The sequence below is a fragment of the Lottia gigantea genome (genome assembly GCF_000327385.1).
Source record: "Lottia gigantea unplaced genomic scaffold LOTGIsca_7, whole genome shotgun sequence".
Taxonomy (NCBI): domain Eukaryota; kingdom Metazoa; phylum Mollusca; class Gastropoda; family Lottiidae; genus Lottia; species Lottia gigantea.
In genome coordinates this window covers 1088877-1112207 of record NW_008710370.1, presented here as the reverse complement: position 1 = coordinate 1112207, position 23331 = coordinate 1088877, and the positions used below count along the sequence as shown (strand labels likewise).

The 23331-nt window shown below is 31.9% G+C and overlaps 5 protein-coding genes across 5 annotated transcripts; 1 reads left to right on the top strand and 4 right to left on the bottom strand.

Annotated features, from left to right (window-relative positions):
• Positions 1-441: 441 nt before the first annotated feature.
• LOTGIDRAFT_154940 (hypothetical protein) lies at positions 442-2312 on the bottom strand (the record flags this gene model as incomplete). The annotated part of the gene is made up of 2 exons (XM_009065444.1): positions 442-664; positions 2149-2312. The coding sequence occupies 2 exons, from the start codon at positions 2310-2312 to the stop codon at positions 442-444; spliced, it is 387 nt and encodes a 128-aa protein (XP_009063692.1).
• Positions 2313-14234: 11922 nt separating this feature from the next.
• LOTGIDRAFT_154939 (hypothetical protein) lies at positions 14235-15998 on the top strand (the record flags this gene model as incomplete). The annotated part of the gene is made up of 3 exons (XM_009065443.1): positions 14235-14394; positions 14523-14864; positions 15694-15998. The coding sequence occupies 3 exons, from the start codon at positions 14235-14237 to the stop codon at positions 15996-15998; spliced, it is 807 nt and encodes a 268-aa protein (XP_009063691.1).
• Positions 15999-16724: 726 nt separating this feature from the next.
• LOTGIDRAFT_154938 (hypothetical protein) lies at positions 16725-17802 on the bottom strand (the record flags this gene model as incomplete). Its single annotated transcript, XM_009065442.1, has 2 exons — positions 16725-17236; positions 17295-17802. The coding sequence occupies 2 exons, from the start codon at positions 17800-17802 to the stop codon at positions 16725-16727; spliced, it is 1020 nt and encodes a 339-aa protein (XP_009063690.1).
• Positions 17803-17981: 179 nt separating this feature from the next.
• Positions 17982-19823, bottom strand: LOTGIDRAFT_154937 (hypothetical protein; the record flags this gene model as incomplete). Its single annotated transcript, XM_009065441.1, has 1 exon — positions 17982-19823. The coding sequence occupies one exon, from the start codon at positions 19821-19823 to the stop codon at positions 17982-17984; it is 1842 nt and encodes a 613-aa protein (XP_009063689.1).
• Positions 19824-20400: 577 nt separating this feature from the next.
• Positions 20401-22017, bottom strand: LOTGIDRAFT_154936 (hypothetical protein; the record flags this gene model as incomplete). The annotated part of the gene is made up of 2 exons (XM_009065440.1): positions 20401-21591; positions 21688-22017. The coding sequence occupies 2 exons, from the start codon at positions 22015-22017 to the stop codon at positions 20401-20403; spliced, it is 1521 nt and encodes a 506-aa protein (XP_009063688.1).
• Positions 22018-23331: the final 1314 nt, after the last annotated feature.

Sequence of the window (23331 nt, the reverse complement as noted above, 5' to 3'; positions counted from 1 at the left end):
GGATCACCATGATTCAGTTGTAGTCTGAATGAATTATAACTTTTTTTGAGGTTACTTCCCTTTAACTTATCTCTAATACAAAAGTCCAGAAATCCTCTCATTAATCCATTTAATTTTGGTAGAAGAATGTTTACAAATATTTATGGAAATTCTTTAAAAGTCCACAATAGACTCAATCATCCTGTCCCACTTGACCTATGCACAGCTGTGACGAAAAATGTCTGGGTGTCAGAAACTACATCAACATAATATTCAACATTCATATACCCAAATTTTCAAAAGATAAGTTTGTGAACAAAATAAATAAAAGTAACAATTCTTTCTTGAGGTCTGTTTGAAGGAATCATGCGCTTTTCATACAGTTCTAGTACTTCTGAAGACTATTAATATAGCCCACAAGGCCTAAATCAACCCTCAAAATGGCAAGCATGAACTGTCAACTCACCAACTTCTCTCTGTTTCTGGTGGTATGTTTTTGAAAGAAATATCATCATCACTGTGGTAATGGGTTGATGAAAGAGGGTCTGTTTTATTAGCTCTAGGTAATCGATTTCTAAGTTCCGAATTAACATGTCCATCGTCTTGATACATGTCAACTAATTTACTCTTTATCTTCTCTTCAGCTTTTTCTTTTAATTTCCTTTCAAATGCTACTGCTTTGTCTCTGTAGTGAAATTGAAATAATTGAAAAGAAAGTTAGGCCACAGTTTGAAATAATGTGCACACATTAAATTGAATATGTGCTAATGTTTAAATGGTCTGATGTCCAATTATGCTTATAAGAAAATTTTTAAGAAAACATTAAAATGGTGTAACTATTTAAATCTGACAACTTCTTCAGCATGATATGTTCATTGCCAAAGAATGATTCAACCAATCCAAATCTTTTTTTTTTTTCAGTCTGAGATTTTATTATGATTAGATCTAGAAAATAAAACAAGAATGGACTTACTGTAATCAATAATATTTATAAAGTAACATTAGAATGGTGTAACTACTATCAATAAGATTTATAAAGTAATATTTGAAGGGTGTAACTGTAATCAATAAGATTTATAAAGTAACATTAGAATGGTGTAACTGCTATCAACAAGATTTATAATAAAACAAGAATGGTGTTACTGTAATCAATAATATTTATAAAGTAACATTAGAATGGTGTAACTGCTATCAATAAGATTTATGAAGTAATATTTGAAGGGTGTAACTGTAATTAATAAGATTTATAAAGTAACATTAGAATGCTGTAACTGTAATCAATAATATTTATAAAATAACATTAGAATTGTGTAACTGCTATCAATAAGATTTTATAAAGTAATATTAGAATGGTGTTACTGTTATCAATAAGATTTATAAAGTAACATTAGAATGCTGGTACTGTAATCAATAATATTTATAAAGTAATATTACAATGGTGTAACTGCTATCAATAAGATTTATAGAGTAATATTTGAAGGGCGTAACTATAATCAGTAAGATTTATAAAGTAACATTAGAATGCTGTTACTGTAATCAATAATATTTATAAAGTAATATTACAATGGTGTAACTGCTATCAATAAGATTTATAAATTAATATTTGAAGGGGGTAACTGTAATCAATAATATTTATGAATTAACATTACAATGGTGTAACTACTATCAATAAGATTTATAAAGTAATATTTGAAGGGGGTAACTGTAATCAATAAGATTTATAAAGTAAAATTAGAATGGTGTAACTGCTATCAACAAGATTTAAAAAATAATATTAGAATGGTGTAACTGTTAACAATAAGATTTATAAAGTAAAAACAGAATGGTGTAACTGTTAACAATAAGATTTATAAAGTAAAAACAGAATGGTGTAACTGTTATCAATAAGATTTATAAAGTAATATTACAATGGTGTAACTACTATCAATAAGATTTATAAAGTAACATTAGAATGGTGTAACTGTTATCAATAACACTCAGCACTAGAACTCCTTACTGTTATTGATATAAGATTACTAGTTACTATAACACCAAGAGCGCAAAGATGATGTTATATTGATACCATTAAATGTAATTTAGAGCTGTGGAAACGGAAAATAATATTTTAATTTTGGCTAATGATCTTTCCATACTGATAATGAGAAATTCCAGGTGTAAAGTGCTTCTCACCTTTCATGTAAATTGTTGTTCAATTCATCAAATTTCTTCCGTACATTTTCAACTGCCATTCTCACATCCGTAATAGCTTTGACATTTTCTGAACTAAGGTGCGGTGACAGTTTTTCTGGCGACCTGTCTAATGGTCGGCAATAACTCAAGTCTTTTTCAGCCATATTTGTTCATAATACTGAAGCTTAATCATCCTTGAACACCTGTCACCACATTATGGAAAACCATTACGACCAAACTGAATACAAGACCGTATAGATATGTTTAAAAATCAATATCCATATTTATGTCAAAGTGTTTTAAAAAATGAAATGAAATGAAAGGAATGGAGTTTTACGTCCTACTTTTCTGCACCATGTGGGCTAATGGAGACGGACAACGCCATGCAGGGTGCAATGAGTGAAATTTTGCTAGGACAGAGGCATTAGCCTGCTCTCTTTCGATTTCCAACTGTCGAGGGATCTTTAACGAGCACACGGGGCCTCGGTTTATTGTCCCATCCGAACGACTAGACTTTTTTTGCATGTCAGCCCCTCTTACCTACAATTAAAGTGTTTTAAGTATGTTTCGGACCTAATATATAATTAACTAAATCCTTTTAAAAGATGTATGAATGTATGGATTGCATAATAAACGATGTATTTTGATTGTAAAATAGTACCTCAGAGCAGCTGACTACTTAAATAAATTTGTGTTTTTTATCTTTAAAGTGCTCATTGAAATGACTTTTTGGTCTGAAGAATACTTCAGGACAAATACCGATAAACCTTTCAGTTCAATGCACCCTTTATAGTGCTTTTGACGAAGGTAATTCTACGACAATTTTTTATCAAATGTAATATAAAAAAGTATAGTTTTTTATTTCCAGTACGAACAACTATACGTTTTCTAACGTCTTCATTTTGTGGCCATTTACCCATATAGGCTAATGGGGGTTAAAGGGACAGGTGTGCTACTTGGGGGATTGATTTTAGTTTTCAGAGGTAATAGAAATGTACGAAAATAATTCCTTTAAAAATACTTCAAACTCGGAATTTTACTCACTATTTCTATATATGTCTTTTCTATATATCACAGAGTATCTTAAATTGTCGAGTCGTCATTTTAACATAACATAGATAATTCTGGACACACATGGATTTGAAGGCTCAAATTTGGAAGGTGAAGTGTGAACAATATTACTGATTGGCTTAGCTAAAAAAAAATCAGTTTCTGAGACTAAAGTATGATTGGTCAAAAAATCTCCTACTTGTCCGTTTAAAATTAATTTTATGATCATACACATGCATACTAGGTTATGATAATCAGTTGAATTATTCAATTAGCGTGATTACATAATATCTCAGATGGTTAATATTCAGAAGGCGCCCACATTGGAGAGATTATACAGAGATGTTAACAGAATTGATTTTATAAGTAGAAAGAAATCTCAGTTGTCAATTCAAGTCTTGAACTTGAACAAAGATACTCATAGGAATTAGAACTGTCAAATTTCTGGGATTTGATTCCAGGGTTATTTTGAATTTATTAGATTTCAGTACATTTGATAAGGAGAAAATAATGTAATATTAGGAACAACTTTCTGGTTATTGGAAGGTTGAGAGTTGGAATACAATGTTATCACTTTCATTTGTAACAATGGAAATGAAAATTTATCTTTAAAAGACTTATAAGAAAACCGATCGTTTTCCCTTATTTTATAATTCTTTACTAAATGCCTGTGACAGAAGACATTTTACTTCAGTCTAACATAACCATACAACCATAATTAAAGGCGTTCTATTCAGTCGGGCTATATGCTCCAACATGAAGAAGATTAAAAGGAAAACCTAAGAGAAAATCACAAAATAATAAGTATTTATATGGGGTAATGCAATCGATTAAGTGTCCAGAAAGGGGTATTGAAAGAAAAAGGTTGAAAACCCCTGTCCGAGTTTGCTAATAGTGGAGTTTATTTCTCTTATGTCAAAATAATAATATGACCATCTCTGTATCAATTAGGTATGGTTTCTGTGCTAGTGTTCACTTCTCACTCTTAAATCATTCTAACTGGTTTTCTCAAGACAAAAATAGAACGACTCGTTAAGTGGAAAGTTGAAATTCATGTAAACAAGCGTGGCTATCGGGAAAATCCTTGTAAATAAAATGTTTCGATTGAGAAGTTCACCTCTTATCTTTCAAATAACGTCAAGGCATTGAATTGTAAAAATATCATTAGCGATTGATCTCAATTTATTAAGTATTGATTGGTACTTGTCGGATGTCTCTCGAGTTTCATTAATATGAGATAATTAGAGACAAAAAGAAAAGGTAATTAGAAGTCTAAATGAAAGAAAATCAATTAATATATGTATTGTAGTATATGATTAAAGGAAACCATTAGATATAAATAATATAGAATAAAGCTCTGATAACGGGTTACCTTTTCCCCTGTCTTTAATTAGTCAAGATATTGGTTGAGAATCATCAATAAAAAGGACTTAACCTTCATTCCGTCACATATACATCTACCATTATCCACCAACACATTGTATTAATAACTCGAAATCAGAATGTATGCGGTCGATTGAATTCTGTCATGGCTCCATCACATTTCAGATAGGTAAGAAAGAAAAAAGATAAGTTTTTATACTCCCGCTCGCGGTTTGCTATACACCTCTTGACACCTTGTGACCAGTGGTGGATTTTAGACTTGTTGGGCGGTAGAGGGTCTCATTTTCTCATTTTAGGGAGGGGCATGGTGTGATTACAATTTTATGGCAGGAAGTTTGCGATCTTATTTTCAGGAACAGAACCACAGCACATCAGCATCAATCGTATGCATGATATCGGCATTCATCACCATTAGACTCCAATAATTTAGTCTATTCTCACACATCACGCTCCTAGTAGGACAATTTTCGATGGGCCTGCGGAAATTTATTAACTGTTTGATAATTTTTACTGTTACAAAATTTGTCACGGGCCGAAAGGCAGCTGTCTACACACATGTCAGAAAGACAACCAGAATACATCTCTTGTCAGACAACAACCAAGATACATCCTTTGTCATAATTATAACGTCATAGAATACACAATTTGTCAGAACGTTAAGCAGACTACATCCATTGTCAGACAACAACCAGGATACATCCCTTGTTAGACAACAGTCAGAATACATCTCTTGTCAGAAAGACAACCAATATACCCTTGTCACAGAACGACAACAAGAATACATCCCTTGTAAGACAAGTACGAGAATACATTCTTTGTAGACCCTTTGATAGAACGACAACCCCCTTATTCGAATTTAAAAAAAAATTAATCCCTTTTTAACGCTGTGTTATGCTGCAAATTACTTAAATCCGTACGTCATAAGGAATTTTGTTAAGGTTCTACAGATTTCGATATGCGCCTTCTTTGAGACCTCTTTTCGCTTACTTTTCACAAGCCAAGTTCAATATAGGAAACAATATATTGTAGCAGCATTACATGAGCTCTAGTCAATTTTCAGGGGGACTTTTTATGCCTGATCTTCATATCTTCCACATTTGAATCACAGACTCCTGTGTGGAGACTCATTTAATGAATAATTTCATTAAACACATGTAGTTTATTTAATGAAGTGAGAAGATGAGATAAAGGTGACCTACAAGAAATCGGTTATGCGTTAAAATTGTTAATTTATTAAGAGCTTGTGGGAAACGTGAACATGTAAATGGAAAGATTGTAACAAATTGATGAATACATTAATAATAATATTTGGTGACAGAAGGAAATATAGGTTAAAAAATTAACATTAAATGTTGTTTGACCTGTCATTGTGGGAGAGAAATATCCCGAATTTCATCGGTCATCTATTTACAACTGCCGATAGTTCTTTGAGCTAAATTTTAGTCATCTCTTCTAATCCGAACCATCAGACATATTTATTTTGAATTGTGAATTGTTTAATATCGTACTACCCCGGCAAATACCTTTTAGGTTTAGTTATATTGATTTAAAGTATATAGCCATAGAATTGTTTTATTATAATCATCCAGTAAGAAAGATTTAGCTGAAGTGGTTTGATTTATAAAGACAGTAACCGAATCGATTATAGAGTTCAACTTATTCAGAAACGGTGGTCCACGACCAAATTTTTGAATTTGTAAAAATACTTTTTATGAATAAGTTTTTTTTTATAAAGATTCGAAATTCAAAAATTCAAAACCATGTCGTATTGAGCTTTCGTATAAAACAGGAGCTATTATTATTACTTTTGTATATATAATATTTTTAGTCATTTTTTCCACCAATGTCAGTAGATTGAGTAATGTTTGTTATATAAACTTCACGTGCTTGTAAATTCTTCAAAAAGTTTTCACGATCAGTTTTTTTACCAACTCTGCATTACTACTATTATATCTAAAAAATGCCTTCAATGCGACCTGCCACTTTGAATGGGTATTAAACAAAGAAGTTTGGATGTATTAACAGCCACTGATTGCGTGTGCAGAATCTACTTTAATCAAATTGTTATGAATATACACTACTTTGGTTGGTTTGTAGATGACAAGTTGACGTCCGCTTGTAGCTAACTGATAACGCAGACTTCGACAACTGCCTGGCCGATTGATAGGTTGGTTGGTTGGTTTGTAGCTGGTAAGTGAACGTTCCGCTTCCAGCTAACTGATATCGCAGACATCGACAACTGTCTGGCTGGCTGGTTGGTTTGTAGATGACAAGTTAACGCCCGCTTCCAGCTAACTGATATCGCAGACTTTGACAACTTCCTGGCTGGTTGATAGGTTGGTTGGTTTGTAGATGACATGTTAACGTCAACTCATATCGCTGACTAGGTAGTTGTCGATAATTCTGGTTGTTGGTAGATAGATCTGGATCAATCGGATGGCTTTTGTACTGTTAGTTTGGTAGATGAGACATTTTCAGATCTGGTCGAGTCTTCATTCTTCCAAAACATCAAGGTAATTCTTTTTGGGATGGCAGTTGTTTTGGTTTGGTAAGGTTATCTTATATCGGTTATAAAGGACAACTGTCCTTATCAAGTCCTCTTCATACCAGAAAGGACTGCTCATATGAAGAGACGAATCTCGATTTTTGTAAATTTTGCCTTGATAAGATTTAGCGAAGGTTTATTTATGTATTTTTACAATGACATTCTATTATTTTCAAAATAGAAATTACACCCAGACACCATTTATCATTATTTATATCTGGAAATCGTCGACTAAGCTATATTGGGAAAGTTGATTCTTATAGGCCCATGAAGGAGTCCGTAGCTGAATAGACAATTCAAGACACTTGGTTTCATGTTTTTAAAGTAGTAAATATGTCAATAAAAAGGTCTTCACAGAATCGATTCAATTCATATTTATTCGACAATAAAAAAGGTAAGTCAATCAGTAGAAGTGTTCACAGCTTTCCATCGAATTATGAGCCTTCAAATCCACGTCTGTTCTGCGTTTGAAAGTTAAAACGGCGAGTCGTCTTTTTTGAGACACTGCCATAGAAAAATAAATTCCTAGTTTGAGATATTTTTGAACTGTCCATACTGCTAGTACTGAAGATTATTTACCCATATTCAAGACTTAAATCAACCCCCCTATTTGGTGCATCTGTCCTTTTAATAGATGAGTTACGAAATCCAGACCGGATTGATATTCCGCGTAGTCGTTTCTTCAATTTGCGTCTATTACGATAATCCCGGTCCGGATTCCGTTAGGAAGTGTCAGGCATTTGTAAAATTACTGAAGGCTGTTAGCAGTTGCCACAGTGACAGCTTTAATAATTGATCAAAAAATTTGTTTCGATCATATAGACTGCGAAGTGGAACTAATTTTTCTAGTCGAGCATCTGACAGCTATTTTGACAGTTTTCTGCTAGCTACAACTGTCAAAATAAGTATCATACCACTTCGTAGTCAAAATGATAATTTTTTTCATCATTAATTAAAGCTGTTATTGTGGCAACTGCTAAACGAAGTGGAATTATACCAAAACAAGTATAGTCGAGCAACGATATTTCAGCACATCCTGATTAATTTCAAAACAAGTCTGTCCACTACTATAAATAGAGTGGACTACCTGTGTTTATGTTTTGCATCGGACCCAAATGTGTAAAAGAAATCTTTGCTCGACTATAGTGTCGCCATCATTCTGAGAAACCTATTCACAGGTCAGAACCGACCAGTCCCGTAGCCAGACTTGATTGTTCGGAGGGGTAATTAATATATCTGGAGAGGCAATGGTGTATGGTATTTTGTTGCAGTAATGGAATTGGTCGTTTGTCAGATTTGTCAGGAGACCCTACGGGTCGAAAAACTGACACAAAATTGTCATTCGTTAGACACCTGCATATCCGTCAACCCATTTATTGGAGCGTGTGAATGAGGTTAAAGTTTTCGGGATATCCCTATTATATCAGTTCAAAGAAGGGCAAATTCATAATTCTGCAGTTGATGACAAGACAGTGTAGGTGTAAATGAATATATATTAATATTATATTGTAGTAACCTGTAATATATCGTGAAGTTCCCTATGGTGATAAAAATGAATTAATCAATTACTTAGCAGAAAGAGTGATTATTGATCAGAAACAAAAGTAAGATCGTTTAAAAGCACACGCTTTCTGAAACCGACTCTATTTCACGTTATAAATCTTCTTCTAAACGTTTCAGTGTTGAGGTAAGACATTTTTTTATTTACATCGTTTTCTTCTTTTGAGTTCATCACAAATTTGTAAGTAAAATTAGAATAATTAAGTTCAAATATTGTAGCTGAGACATTGAAGTAGCAAGTTAGTTGATATTCAAGTTTAAAAGCTAAGATTTCCAACTTTCATCGCATTTGTTCGAAGATCGTCATTTCTATTAGTCTCTTTCGACATTTGACTAACAATCAAGGGATATAGAATTTGAACTAATCCATATTTAAACAATAAATGATTGACCTTTGCAGGTACAGTGATTTAAATTAAAAGGGCAAGGTGGAAAATTTGAGTATTTTAATAATTTTTCTTTTATTCTTATTTAATATTCAATTATCAAATCATTATTCTACTATTGAATATTTTAATATGAATTTTTAAAAAATCTTTGAATTCAATGACTTTTATAACTTACCTGGCTCAAGTATATGTTCAGTTTCAAATCGGCAAATCGGTAAAACCTGTCCAGTATCAAATTTTATATTATTGAGTTCTTAAATGCCTGGCGCTATTGCTCCCCCTCCATCCCTCCTGGTAAATTGTGTGGCCACTATTTGGCCCCAACACCTTATGATTCATAGAATTGCCATGTATCACATGGATGGTGGTAAACAATCTCAGAAAGTTTTATTGTCCTTGATTGATGGACTTTTGTCATAACTTAGCATCTCTTGACAATAGGCTTTATATCATAATTGATATATATATAGTCTTCAGAGTACATGTATTGAATTCAGATGATCACGGAAATCACACGGGAATAGGTTGGTTTGAAAATGTTCAAAGAATCCTTTATGTCAATACTAAAGATTAGGCTACACGCTTTTCGTCTTTACAAAAGAAGAATTTTAAATTTGATTTATTTTATTTGATGCTTGACTAATTGTGATTAAGGAGTACACGAATTACCAGAAGTTTGAATAACTTGTGTGTATTTCTGGGAAAATGTCCACAGCACCGGACACCATACCTCTATTTTGTACCCCAACACGTCTGAGCATAGATATTTTCTAAACACTAAGACATACAAGAATAGATTAAGGCCTTGTGTTTCTGTGTTAAGATTCTCCTTTTCCGAAGGTAGAAAATGATGACCACTTTGATGATACAAAAATCCATTCCGTGGATGTTGATTAAGGAGCTATGTGCTACCATTGCCTCTAATGTGTCTTGATACCTCGTTCTTCTTCTGTAGGTTTCTTTTCTTTTTATATTTCTTTTTTCTTCTATAGTGAAGCAACGAGTTTCATCTGTGACATCTTCTTTGATTATTCTTCACGATCTATGGAGGACAAGGTCCCCGATGATTTCCACACCTACAGAAGAACAAGGCGCATTTCCTGATTTACTCAGAAAAAATAACTGTCATAGATGGTAGAATACCCTCTCCCGTATGGGACAAAATATTCTTCAGGTTGTTTTCATTATATGGAACAGCAATGGCCTTTGTCCCATTAATGGCTTGCAATGGATCATCAATGTTCTGCGGTGCCAGCTCCACCACACGAACATAGCTTTTGCTCGTATCTGTGATCAACACTATTTAAGATGATCGAATTAAGTAATTACCCGATAGTGTAATAATTTGGACCGCTTCTCCTAAATAATCACATTTTTATCAAAGAAAGTTTAATTTAATTGACTTTACTTTTAACGATTTTAATATCCTGAAAGGAAACAACACTCGCGGGAGAAGAAAACCAAAATTACTTGTAGACAGTATCGCCTTTTTTGAAAATTTTCTATTTCCGTTTGAGAATTAATTGACTCGTTGATAAAAGAATATTTGTCCTTAATGTGACCTGGGTCAAACCATGCGTTTAATTGAACGAATCATTAACAATATATTTCATTCCATTACAAATTATTTAAAAGTATATCGCTCTATACAATTGATGTATTGAACACTATTCTAACAGTGAAAAATTGTGTTAATGTATTATATTCCATCATGTCTTTTTAGTTTAAAGATTCAATTTATTGCCAAGATGTTTAGCTTCAACATGATCAGCTGTATGATTGGATTAGTTTTACTCTCTACGGTTTTGGCATCACCAGTAATGCCTATGTATGAACTGGATCTGCTACCAAATGATATGGCATGCTTATATATCTGTAATATTTGCTACGATGGCATGGTAAGTATATAGTGTGTGTTATTCACTGGACAAATTTTTATGTGTATCAAGGACACTGATAGACTCTATTTGCACAATTGCGGTTTTCAATCAGACATCTGTGGTTCTTGAAATTTCTCTAAAACTAACCATTTCATGACGTTAGGCCTACTATTGCAAAAGGCCTTATGTATTTTTAGCAGCTTTTGTCATAGTTTTAGATAGTTGCTTAGTTTATGCTGAATAAAAATTGGAATGGTGCAAATCAATGCTTTTAATCAGAAAAAGAAATCAGAATTTCTCAATGAGCATCATATTTACATGGTTGTCGAATCAGTGGGAATTTGATGAAACAAACAGACAGGGTTTTGTTTGAACAAATTATGCTAATGAACTTTCATGTTAGTCTTCTTGTGATTCTATGACTGGTCCGGAATAGATTCACAAACATAGAGCATAGAAGTCGTTGTAGACGGAAGTAGGTAAGTTTGTCACGGGAAATTTGGTCAACGGAAATATGGTCAAAGTAATATGGATACCGTGTGCCCGTATTACTGTGACAAGAATGCCTTGTGCCCGTATTACTGTGACAAAAATACCTTGTGACCGTATAAATGTGACAAGAATACCTTGTCCCTGTATTACTGTGACAAAAATACCTTCTGCCCGTATTACTGTGACAAGAATACCTTGTGCCCGTATTACTGTGACAAGAATACCTTGTGCCCGTATTACTGTGACAAAAATACCTTGTGCCCGTATTACTGAGACAAGAATACCTTGTCCCTGTATTACTGTGACAAGAATACCTTGTGCCCGTATTACTGAGACAAGAATACCTTGTGCCTGTATTACTGTGACCATATTTCCCATGACCAAATTTCCTGTGACCAAGTTACCGTGCACCGTTGTGGACACTGCTATGCCGTTTTTGCCCAGCAACATGGATAATTACAGATTCCGTTCTTTCTGTTTTATATATAATGCAATCAGCTATATCATATTCGTATTTTTCAGCCTAAAGAAATGAATACATGTGCCAATGATATTTGCTCTAAGCCAGAGTGCAGTATATTGGATTGGATGAAGATCGGAAGAGATTGTAAAAACTATAAAACTATTGCAGAATATACTACTAAATCATTATTGAAACATTAAAATATGTTCTGCATTATTCAGTCAGATTATTTATTTCCGTTTAAAAAACATCACTTTCGATTTTCCTATTCAAGTAATCTGATTTAAGGACAACATTATCAAGAAATAATTTCATTTGTAAACAGTTCATTGAAATACAACATTTAATCTAAGTGAGTTAGCTAAATTTTCCCATCTCAAATTCATGCTTTTTTCAATAAAGATTCCTATAACCACTAAATACAATGGACTGCTTTACAAACGCCTGTATTAATACAATGTACGGGCCTAGGGGTGGAATTACGTGTTATTTGCGGGTTCGCCAATTTAGCGTAGTGTGCTATCCGTAGAGGCCCCCGCAAACTTTACGCAAAGTCAACGCTATTGTTAGTACTAGCGTAAATAAACCATTACTCAACAGTGCGTACGAAGATATACAGCATTACCAGAAGCACGATGGAGGCCGCAACCATAGGGATAACTGCACATTGATCGCATGAAAACCTTTGCGACAAACAAAGGCGTCTTTGTTCAAATGCGTTTTTGTTCAAAGTGCAGCAGGTATGGCATGGCAATGTTCAGTTTGCGGAACAATGTCAGCTTCGATCAAGTCTATGACTTCGGCCCGCGATTCCTTTTTAATAATCATGTACATCTAATGGATTTATTCGGTCCCTATATGTTCTATTTCGGCAGTAGTATATGAGCTTATAGATTGGTCGCATAGGGGGATTCCCCATTCCATTTCATTTCATGGGGAAAATGCAACCAATATATAAGCTCCCAAAAAGACCTAAAATCCCTACATTTCATAAATTCTTACACCTAAATTCCCTACATTTCATAAATTCTTACACTAAAAAAGACCTAAACTCCCTGTAAATTATTACACCCTATTCTCCCTACATTTCATACACTAAAAACACCTTCAATCAATTTCCTACATTTCATCAAAAAAGAGTATATGAGCTTATAGATTGGTCGCATAGGGAATACCCCATTCCATTTCATTTCATGGGCTCAATCTATAAGCTCCCAAAAAAGACCTAAATTCCCTACATTTGATAAAATACCCTACATTTCATAAATTCTTACATTAAAAAAACACCTTCAATCAATTTCCTACATTCCATCAAAAAAGCATATTAAAATAATGTAGAAGGGAGAAAAAACAATTTTCTACTCAAATTTTAAACCTTAAAAATACCCGTAATAACACCATCAATTGAAGTAGAAACGAGAATATTCAACTCGTTAACTAAAGATATTGAAATAGCTTTTCTTCATCGCAACACAGTAGGTAGCATGACTTTAACGGGAAAATCCACCACATGGCCAATCACTAATCACTAAACCAGCAAGATATTTAATAGTTGGTTTCAAGAACTTACCAGATTCTCAAACGAATAACAATAATGTCTTTAGAGTGGCAATGAACCAAACTCAAGATCCTTTAATCCATAAAGATCAAGTAAGATTAAATAACGATAATTATCCTAACCAACCTTTAACAATTAATCCAACCACAAAGGATTATAATGAATTGTATAGAAACTATAAAAACATGTGTGAATTATTCGGAAATCTACCTCAGTTTGAATATGTAGATTTTGCACTTAATCATCCAATCTTCTGTTTTGATCTATCAGCTCACCAAGAAGATCTTTTCAAAACAGGAGTGAACATAAATATTCATATTGAAAACACACAAGGAGATGTAACAGGTTATTGTTTACTACTCGAAGAAGCAAAACATTTAATTAAAATAGCAGATAGAAGAATGATAAGAATTGAGTAAAAAATACCCCCTTAAGAATGAAAGAAGAAACTTTAGTTATGAAAATAATAGAAGCTGTTGAAACAGATTTCCCAACTGTAATAACTTTCAACGGTAAAAAAATCAACGTAACTAAAAAAACTTATTGATAAATACAAATATTGTAAAGTCAGAGACGATATAGATTTAGAAAGAATTGATACAAATGTAAAAAAAAATGTGGATTTATATTTTCCCTACCTTTAATATTTGCTGGTATTACCGCGGCGGCTACAGTCGCTGGTGTTACAGCTGATGGAGTTAAAACTGCCAACGAAAAGAAAGCAGCTGCAGTAACAGCAGCCGAAGAACATAGACATAATTTAAAAATGGAAAAGTTGGCCAATGGTTCAGGAGTGGGAGAAATGATAGGCACAATGAAAGAAATTGGAAAAAGATTTAGTGAAGAAACCAAGAAAACTGTTAAACAAGGATTAAATAAATTAGTAGATAGTATTGACACAGGAGAAATCAAAGCCAAACATAAGGGTAATGGAATATTTTTAAAAAATATACACACCGGAGAAGGAATATATCTTTCGAAGTATAAAGGAGAAGGAGTTATTTTTGGAACAAATTAAAATAATAAAAAATGGGTAAAAAATTTAATCATTCAGAAATATTTCCTAATAACCCAATGCTCATGTGTATTTGCGGTAGTTCCGGTTCTGGGAAAACTCATCTCACTTTTAACATGTTGACAACACCAAACCTTTTAGATTTCGATTCTTTGTATATCTACACAACAACACCTGAGCAATCTTATTATCATTTTCTCAAAGCTTTAGAATATTTACCAAAGAAAGATGTTCAAGACCTATTTCAATATTACGAAGAAAACGAAGAAGAAGTGGAAATAAAAGATTTCATAGATAACTACATCGAAGGAAAGAAACCAACGGATATAAAAGTTTTTCTTACGAAAAATGTTAATGATCTAGATTTGTCTAAAATTGATAGTGAGCGAAAGAACTTACTAGTGTTTGACATCACAACTGTCACTGTATATACCAATCCCAATCTTTTTACGGGATGGATTCTATGTTCATTAGAAAAAATGCGAATTGTTTTTTATTATTTGAATTAAACGATAAAGATTTATCTCAAATCGTTCAATCGATAAATCACGGACAGAGATACATTCAAAAAGGTTTGTAAAGCTCAATGGAGAAATCCAGATGATTATGGATATGTATTTGTAAATACTAGAAAACCTGCGGCTGAAAGAGTTATGATCAACATTTTATTTTTTTAAAAATGAGTAACGATTGGAATAATATTTTAAAAAGAAATAGAGAATATATCAAAGCTAAGAATAAAATAAAGACCCAAGTTGAAATAACAGATTACAACAACTCGGATTAACGGAAAATCTACAAAACTTATTTCAACCCATATTAAAATCTCAAGAGGATATTAAAAAGAGACTTATCCCTCCTATAGAACCCACACCTCACCTCCTATAGAACCTCCCAAAGCGATTGAATATCATGGTATTATAATTAGGACAGTAGATGATGTAAAACATTATTTTTCAAACCCTGACCCAGATTTCACCAATCATTGATGAAGCAGGGTTACGGTTTAATGGATTTAGAATAAGATTTAGGGCAAATACCCCCGAATTTATAATCGATACAAAAGATTATACATTAACGAGAGGATTAATAGATTTAATGAATGGGAAGGATGTTGTTGGTATTGCCGATTATAAGGATTTAGTAGCATACTCCAAATTTCTAGATGCAATAAGAAAGTCGGGACCCGAAACAAGAAGATCGAAAGAAGTTAAACTATATAAAAGAGTAATTGAACGTGATGAAGAGGAGTTAGGTGATTATGCTGAAGAGCATTCTCCTATCACACAAGAAATAGACGAATTCGAAGATATGGTATCTGGAGAAGGTATAACGTTTTTATCCGACAACAACGAGGAACTACTTAATAGATTACGAGTAATATTAGCGGCAATGAAGGAAGGACATCGATCGCACAGACAATATAATGAAGTAAATTGTATATTAAAAAGACTCCTAGAGAAAGGTATCATAGATAAAAATGATTATAAAAGCGTGATTAAACATGTCAAATAAAGAACAACTATTCGTCATCACTTCAAATAAATCAGACATTAAATTGTCTCTAGACTATGAGTACGAACTCGATCGCAATCAAGAATATGAATTGGGATTAAAGTATTTCTCTGTTTACAATTCCATTAGAAATATCAACGAAAAAAATAATCAAATAAAAATATCAACAGATAACGGAGTTACGTTCAAAACCATACGTTTACTACCGGGAAGCTACGAATACATAGCCATTAACGAATACTTATCTGAATACGCAGGAAGCGTGAGCGGTAAAAACAATATTGAATTCGAAGGTAATTTGAATCTAAACAAAATAAAATTGATATTAAGAAATAATTGTCAAGTCGATTTCAACGTAGAAAATTCATTGAATACGTTACTAGGATTTGATAAACGAGTATACACCCAATCCACTTTAGCACCACACAAAGCTAATATCGAGAATGATATCGATGTGATAAATATACATTGCAATTTGATAAATGGTGGATTTTTCAATAAATACAAACGTCAGATTATTTACAGTCTTCCAACATTCACTGTACCGATAGGATATAGAATTATAGAGAAACCATTTCAAACGACGTATTTACAACTTAATTCCTTTATGATTAAAGATATAAATCTGGAAATCAAAGATGGTAAAAATAAGTTTATAGATTTTGGTAACGAGGAAATTGTTATTCAACTTCATTTAAAACAAAAAAATTAACACTCTTCATTCATTCATTGAATAGTTAGATAATCGTAATCATCAAATTCAAAGTTTTCATCTATGTTTAATTCTTTTCCGTCGTTGTAAGGATACATAATTCCTTCACTGTTTGGTGCTTTTCTTTTAACGAGATTCAGATAACTTCTGAAAACTTTCTTTTGTTTTTCATTAGGAATAACTATTCCATCAGTAAAACTTTTTACCCAAGGTTTCTTAAATTCATTCGTTACGTCATGTCCACTAGCTAATCGAATATAACCTTCTACGGATATCTTATCTTTAGAGTAACCCTTAAACGTTTTCTTTTCTTTTAGAATACCGTCGGAAGTTAGAATGATATTGTATTTTACTTTTGGCGCTAAATATAAACCAAATATGATTCCACCATTACCATAATCATTCTTCCCTTTGCTATATTCGTTTTCAGACACCAACCCAGCTTCATTTAATTTATCCCAATTACTAGACGAAATGTATAAACTATCAGTATCTGTATAGTATATTTCCGGCTTATAAAATCCATCTATTACGTGAATGAAATAGTTCATTATTTTTTTTACTGTGAGATAATATAAATGCACCTAAATGAGCGGGTGTTAATCTAGTAAAATCCTTTAGAGGAACAAACTCTTTTTCTTCTTCATTCATCTCAACTATATATTGACTATCATTTACTTTTTCATAGCTTTTGACATGTGAATCGAAGTTGGCTTTAAAAGTCGCTTCACTCCATAGATGTCTCGATGTATTTATATCCTTCTGAATAGATTTACCGTATAAGGAATTACCTAATAATTTCATGCAATTACTAGCAACCATATCTCCTTCTTTTTTGTATTTATTCCTTAATTCCTTCAAAATTAAAATATAATCTCTGTATGGTGGAGTTTTAAAATTTTTTTCGTATACTATTCCATCTAATATTTTAATAATTTTACCACCGGATTTCACTATTTCTTGAATATCAACCGATGTTAAAACGTCGTGACAGAAACCATTTCTAAACCTGATTTTAGTGCCAGTTTCCTTCTTACCTATTCTATTCGTAAAAGTTATTTTATCTTTAGCTGGTATGGGTTGAAAGAACATGTTGGTAGGATATTCAAACCAGACTTTTAAAATAGCAGTTCTAGATCTGAATTTTTGTTTATTGAAGAGTTTTACAAATTCTTTTTCTTCTTCTGGTAGAAACGCTCTTGCACTTTCCGCTTTAGGATATTCACTATCTGTCATGGCGGAAGCGTACAACCCATTAGCGTCAAATGCCATCAGTTAGTACAGTTTATTTTTTTAAGTCTCGAATGAACTTCCGTTTTATCTTTTGAGTTAACACTGTATAAATCTATTATTCCTTCAGTGTCACTTTCATTGTATTCTTTTAATATGGCACAGATCTCATTCATTTTATCCGTTTCATATGATTTTCGATTTGCCGAAACTCTTCCTCCTTTTATACTTTGTCTGATAAAATATCTCATAAAAGGGTGAGTATGCGAGTAAACTTTTTCTACGTTTTCTTTTTCGGTGTGTTTGGGAACCATGATAGTAGTTTCATAGCATTCTTCTTCAACCATTTCTTTATCGTAATGATATAAATAATACCAACCCTTTAAAGATAAAGAAGGAGCTGTTAGATTATTGGAAACGTTTTGGAAGACAGTTTTTTTCATTGCTTGATTGTATTTTATCAAACAAGCTCCGAGACATAACGTATCTCTTTTAGCGTAAGGTTCCCATTCGTGTCTTAAAGATTCCCAGTTATCTTTAGTGTATTTTGCAATATTAACACCCTCGATCTTTCTCAAATTCATTGTTAGATTAGATGAATTTCCCCATGCCGCTAAACTAGATGATTCGTGTTGATAGGAACATGTGAAATTAATATTTTGCAAATAATTAGAGTTACCCTTTATTTCTTTCTGTCTTTTCCATTTTTTCTGTAAATCTTCATCAGTGAATGAATTAGTTAAAGGTAGAGACAGAATTCCTCTAGCTGTTTTTAAAGGGCACTGTGTTAGTTTTTTTACGTTTTTGATCATGATCCAGTTATCAAAACCACTGCCGTTATGGGAAATTAAGGTTAGTCTTTTCTGATCTACTTTTCCTAAACGTTGTAACATTTGATCTATACAATCTGTACCTACAAATATTTCTACTATATTAGTCATGAGTATGTTGTAATATTCTTCTGAAATGGGATCTGACGGCTTAAAATCTATAGTCTCATAAAAATCACTTAAATAATTATTATAATCATCTAACCTTTTCCTCAGTTTTTCCAAATTGACTAAAGTACAACAATAAGGAATGGCTTTATTCGTTTCTTTTTCGCAATAGGTTTCGCAATCCCATGCGTATAAACAATAATCGGGAATGGTTGGAAAAACGTTTAGTTTTAGAGGTGAAACTTGCGTTACCGCATTATCATCTTCACAAGTTCTCCATACGTTTTCATCGTAATTATCTTCTATTTCTTTAATGCCGAAGGTTTTGTTATTTTTTCTTATCAAACAGAAATGTTCTTTGTGTAAATAAAAAACCCAATCTAATTCTTCGGTTACTTTCTTTGGTTGAAAATGTCTATGTTTGGGCATATATATTTGAAAATTAGTATTAAATTTCTTATTGAATTCGCAGATTCTAGCAGATGTCATAACTCCTTTTCTGTTTGATTTTGAAAAAGTGTTGATGAAATCTTGAAATTCTCTCGTGTAGTCTTCGTTTAAAACACGATTAACGCACTTTACAAAGCAGTATCCATCGCTCGGTATATAACAATTTATACCGATATATTGTTTTATCTTTTTGAGTAGGGTAACACCACTACCCTTTTTTGATCTTTTTATTTCTTTGAAATTGTTTTTATGGAAAATCATTTTTCCTGTGAAATACCAATCGGAGGCATCCGATTTATTATCCACTGCAGCGAAGAAATTGACAAAAGTTTTGGTATTAAAACCTACAAATTTCATGTCTTGTTTGTATTTTCCATCTTGAGTTATCTCTCCAACTATTTCAATTTGCCCTTTAAATGTTATAAGTTCATCAGAGATAAGGTCAATAACATCGGAAAAAAGTTCATTTGATATGAATTTATCAATTTTTTTCATATTTTTTAATTCATCAGAGATAATCTTGTCTATAATATCGTCTAAAATTTTCATTGATATGAATTTTTATCGTCTACAATTTCAATTTTATTCATATTTTTAAAGCAACTATTTTTAACTAGGAATTTTTAACTTTTATTGATGATATTTCTACATCAAATTTATCTAAAATTTCATTGAATTTTTCTAATTCTTCAATAGTTATGTTCTTATCCTCTCTCGATCTTTCGAAAAATATAAACAATTTATTAAGATATGTATTTAAAATTTTTGTTTTCCTTTTAAAATGAGCTTTCTGTTTTGGTGTAAAACCTAAAGTAATCAAACCACAAGATGAAGTTTGAACGGCAGTGAACGCGGCTAATACAGTTGGGACAATTATTGGAAGCATTAATCCACCGGTTACGGCTGTTGCCACCGTTATCCCTATTGTTAAAACTGTACTTAATGTTTTGAAAATAGAATCGATTCTACTCCATGTTTTTCTACATTTGTTGAATTGTTTTAGTTTTTCTTTTAGTTCGTTTTGTTTTCTATCATGTAGTTTTGTCTACTTTCGAGTTCCATTTTTAGGTAATTAAATTAAGTGAACTTCTGATAAAGCTACTTCGTGTTTACTATCTTCAAAAAAAAATTTTACAGACACTAACGATATTTGTTCTTTCGAATCATTAATCTTATTCAGATGAACTGAAAATTTTGGTTTTTCAATAGAGATTAATATAAAAAAATATACATCATCTCTTATTAAAAAAATTTGTTGTTGTTGACTTTTATGAATATCGATTGAGGTAAATGCATCATTATTAACAAAATATAGTTTTATGTATTCGAAGTCTGTTGCTCGTAAAAACTCATAATTGTTTCTTACTTTTTTCGGTTCTGGATTTTTAATAATATTCGTTGATGGTGGAGTTTCCGTTTCCAATATCATATCAAAATCACTCAATGAAAGTTCATCTTCTTCATTATCTGGTATGATTAACATTCTAAACCTATCTATATATTTTCCGCTCGTTTTAATTTCATATGAGTGATCTCTCTTGGTGTTTTCATCGTTAATTTTTAATTCTTTAGTTTCTACATTTTTCGTACCATAGATAAACTGGAGAACTTTGCGAGCGTTAAATTTTTTAAATGCATGTAAGTTTTGTCTGAAGAATATTGAATCAACTTTTACCTGAAAAGGAAAATTAATTTCAATTAAAAGTTTTCCTCGAAATCTAAAATAAAATGGATAACGATCATCATCTGAATTAAAAATATTTTGGGGGGAAATATCAGTATCTGGAACAGAATATACTCTAATATTTACTGTAAATCCATATAATTTATATTCATACTCTCTTGATTTATCACTATTATCAGTAATAAAAACATCTTCATCACTCAAATTTCCAAATGGAAGATTGAAATTATATGATTCTTTCTTGAGAAACTTTTTTTCTAATGCGACTATATTTTTGTCCTGTTTCAAAACTAGGTTATTAATAGTGGTTATCTGTTGTTGAATAACACTATCATCAATGTTCTGTATTTGTTGATGAATATAGGTTTTGATTTCGCTATCATCTATGTTTTGTATTTGTTGTTGAATAACAATATCTATATTTTGTATTTGTTTTTTAATATTTGTTAATTCTTTTTGTAATTCACTGTTAAGTTTAGTTTCCAGAGCATTTAATTCCTGTTGAAACGTATCTTCATTTTCATCTGGAATGTTATCTAACAATTGTTGAATGTCTAATTTTTGTTTTGCAATCTTATCCTCTAATTTAGATATTAATCAAATTAAATTTTGTAACTCAGTTTTGTTCACTACGTTGACCAATTCTTTTTGAATAAAACTTATTAATCTTTGTACCTCTTGTTGTAGTTTAGTATCATCAATAAAATCTTTATTATTTATTTGTCGTTTGAAGAATCCTTTCACATCATTTATTCTTTCTTTTAAATGGTCTTTATTTACTTCAATTAAATTTAATGGTTCCATTAAATATTTCTTGTGAATGGCATCATTATCGTTTTCCGGAGACTTTAAATTAGTTATGCTAAAATTGTTCATATCAAAATCACCTTGAAGAGTGTCTCCGATTTGATCCAGGAAGTAAGGTTTTGCTTTATTTATCCACGCTGTAGTGTTAGGTTTTTTGGTTTCTAAAGATAAAGAACCTAATTCAAACTTATTCGCCATTTTTATTGAGTTAAATTTATTATAATTTCTTCGAATTGTTTTCCTAAACTCAACTGATATAAAACCCAAAGTGAAAGCTGACCACAAAACTTTGTCCCGGTAATTGAATTTGAAATGTTGAACATTTGATTGGTTTATTAGTCAATTGGATTATCTCTTCAGTGGGTTCTAATCCATAAGAATCGAAGAAATAAAAGTCAGAGTCTTTGTACAAAGCAGAATGATGAACTCCTTTTTGATCGGAAGTATGTATATTTGTTATAGCGTAAAATTTACCTTTCTTATATTTCAGATTATTTATTTCATCTCTCATACAATAATAAAACGGTGATATATTTAACTCATTCGCCCATCTCATAAGTTGAAAGTTTGTGGTTGTATCGGTTCCATATTTATCGAGAAATTCATTCATTTTTAAAAGTCGGTTTTTTGAAGTTCGTTTTGATAAAACCTACCTATGATTTGTTCTTTGTCTTGATCGATTAATTCATATGTCGGAGGTGATGTGGTGTTTACTTTATCAACGATGAATATTTCGTTCGTCCAGTATTCAACGTAACCTTTTTCGAATTTACTTTTATATTTGAAAATACGAACTCTATCTCCGACTTTAAATTTGGGTTTGATATTTAAATTCTTTATTTCATTTTCGTAGTTATGTTGCGCGTTAATTGACTTTATAATATTTGGATTACTCGAGGCTTGTGTTGGTGTGACACCTATAGATGAATGAATTTTGTTATTGTATTCGTCGACAACAACTGGTAATATTTTAAGCCATTTTTGGGATTTCAATTCCGTGAATTTTTTGAATAATTTATTTTCAAGAGTCCTGTTAAATCTTTCTATTACTACAGCTTTACCTTCATTATGTGTGCTGTTAATTTTAAATCCTAGAAATTTCATATTTTTATTATAAAATTCGCTTTCTTTATCTACCCATAACTTTTGAGGTCGTCTGTTGGATTGTTTCATTATTGTTTCAAATGCGTGTTTGACTGATAGTCCCGTTTTGTTTTTCAAAGGAATAACCCATACATATCTCGTATATAAAGCAATATTTAAATCCTCTTTCGACTGGCATATGAATTAAATCGGCTGACCATATTTCATCTTTTTCAAACACTTTGACTTTTAAAAAGTTTTTAGTTTTTCTAAATCCTTTATGAATTTCATCCGCTAATCCCATACCTAATTTCATCTTTGCTTTTAACAGTTTAATGATTAATGCTCTTTCCATTCTTACTTTGAAAGTTGGATTTGGAATATTTTCAAGTTCTATTATCATTTGTCTGTCTGCTTCGTGTCTGAAGT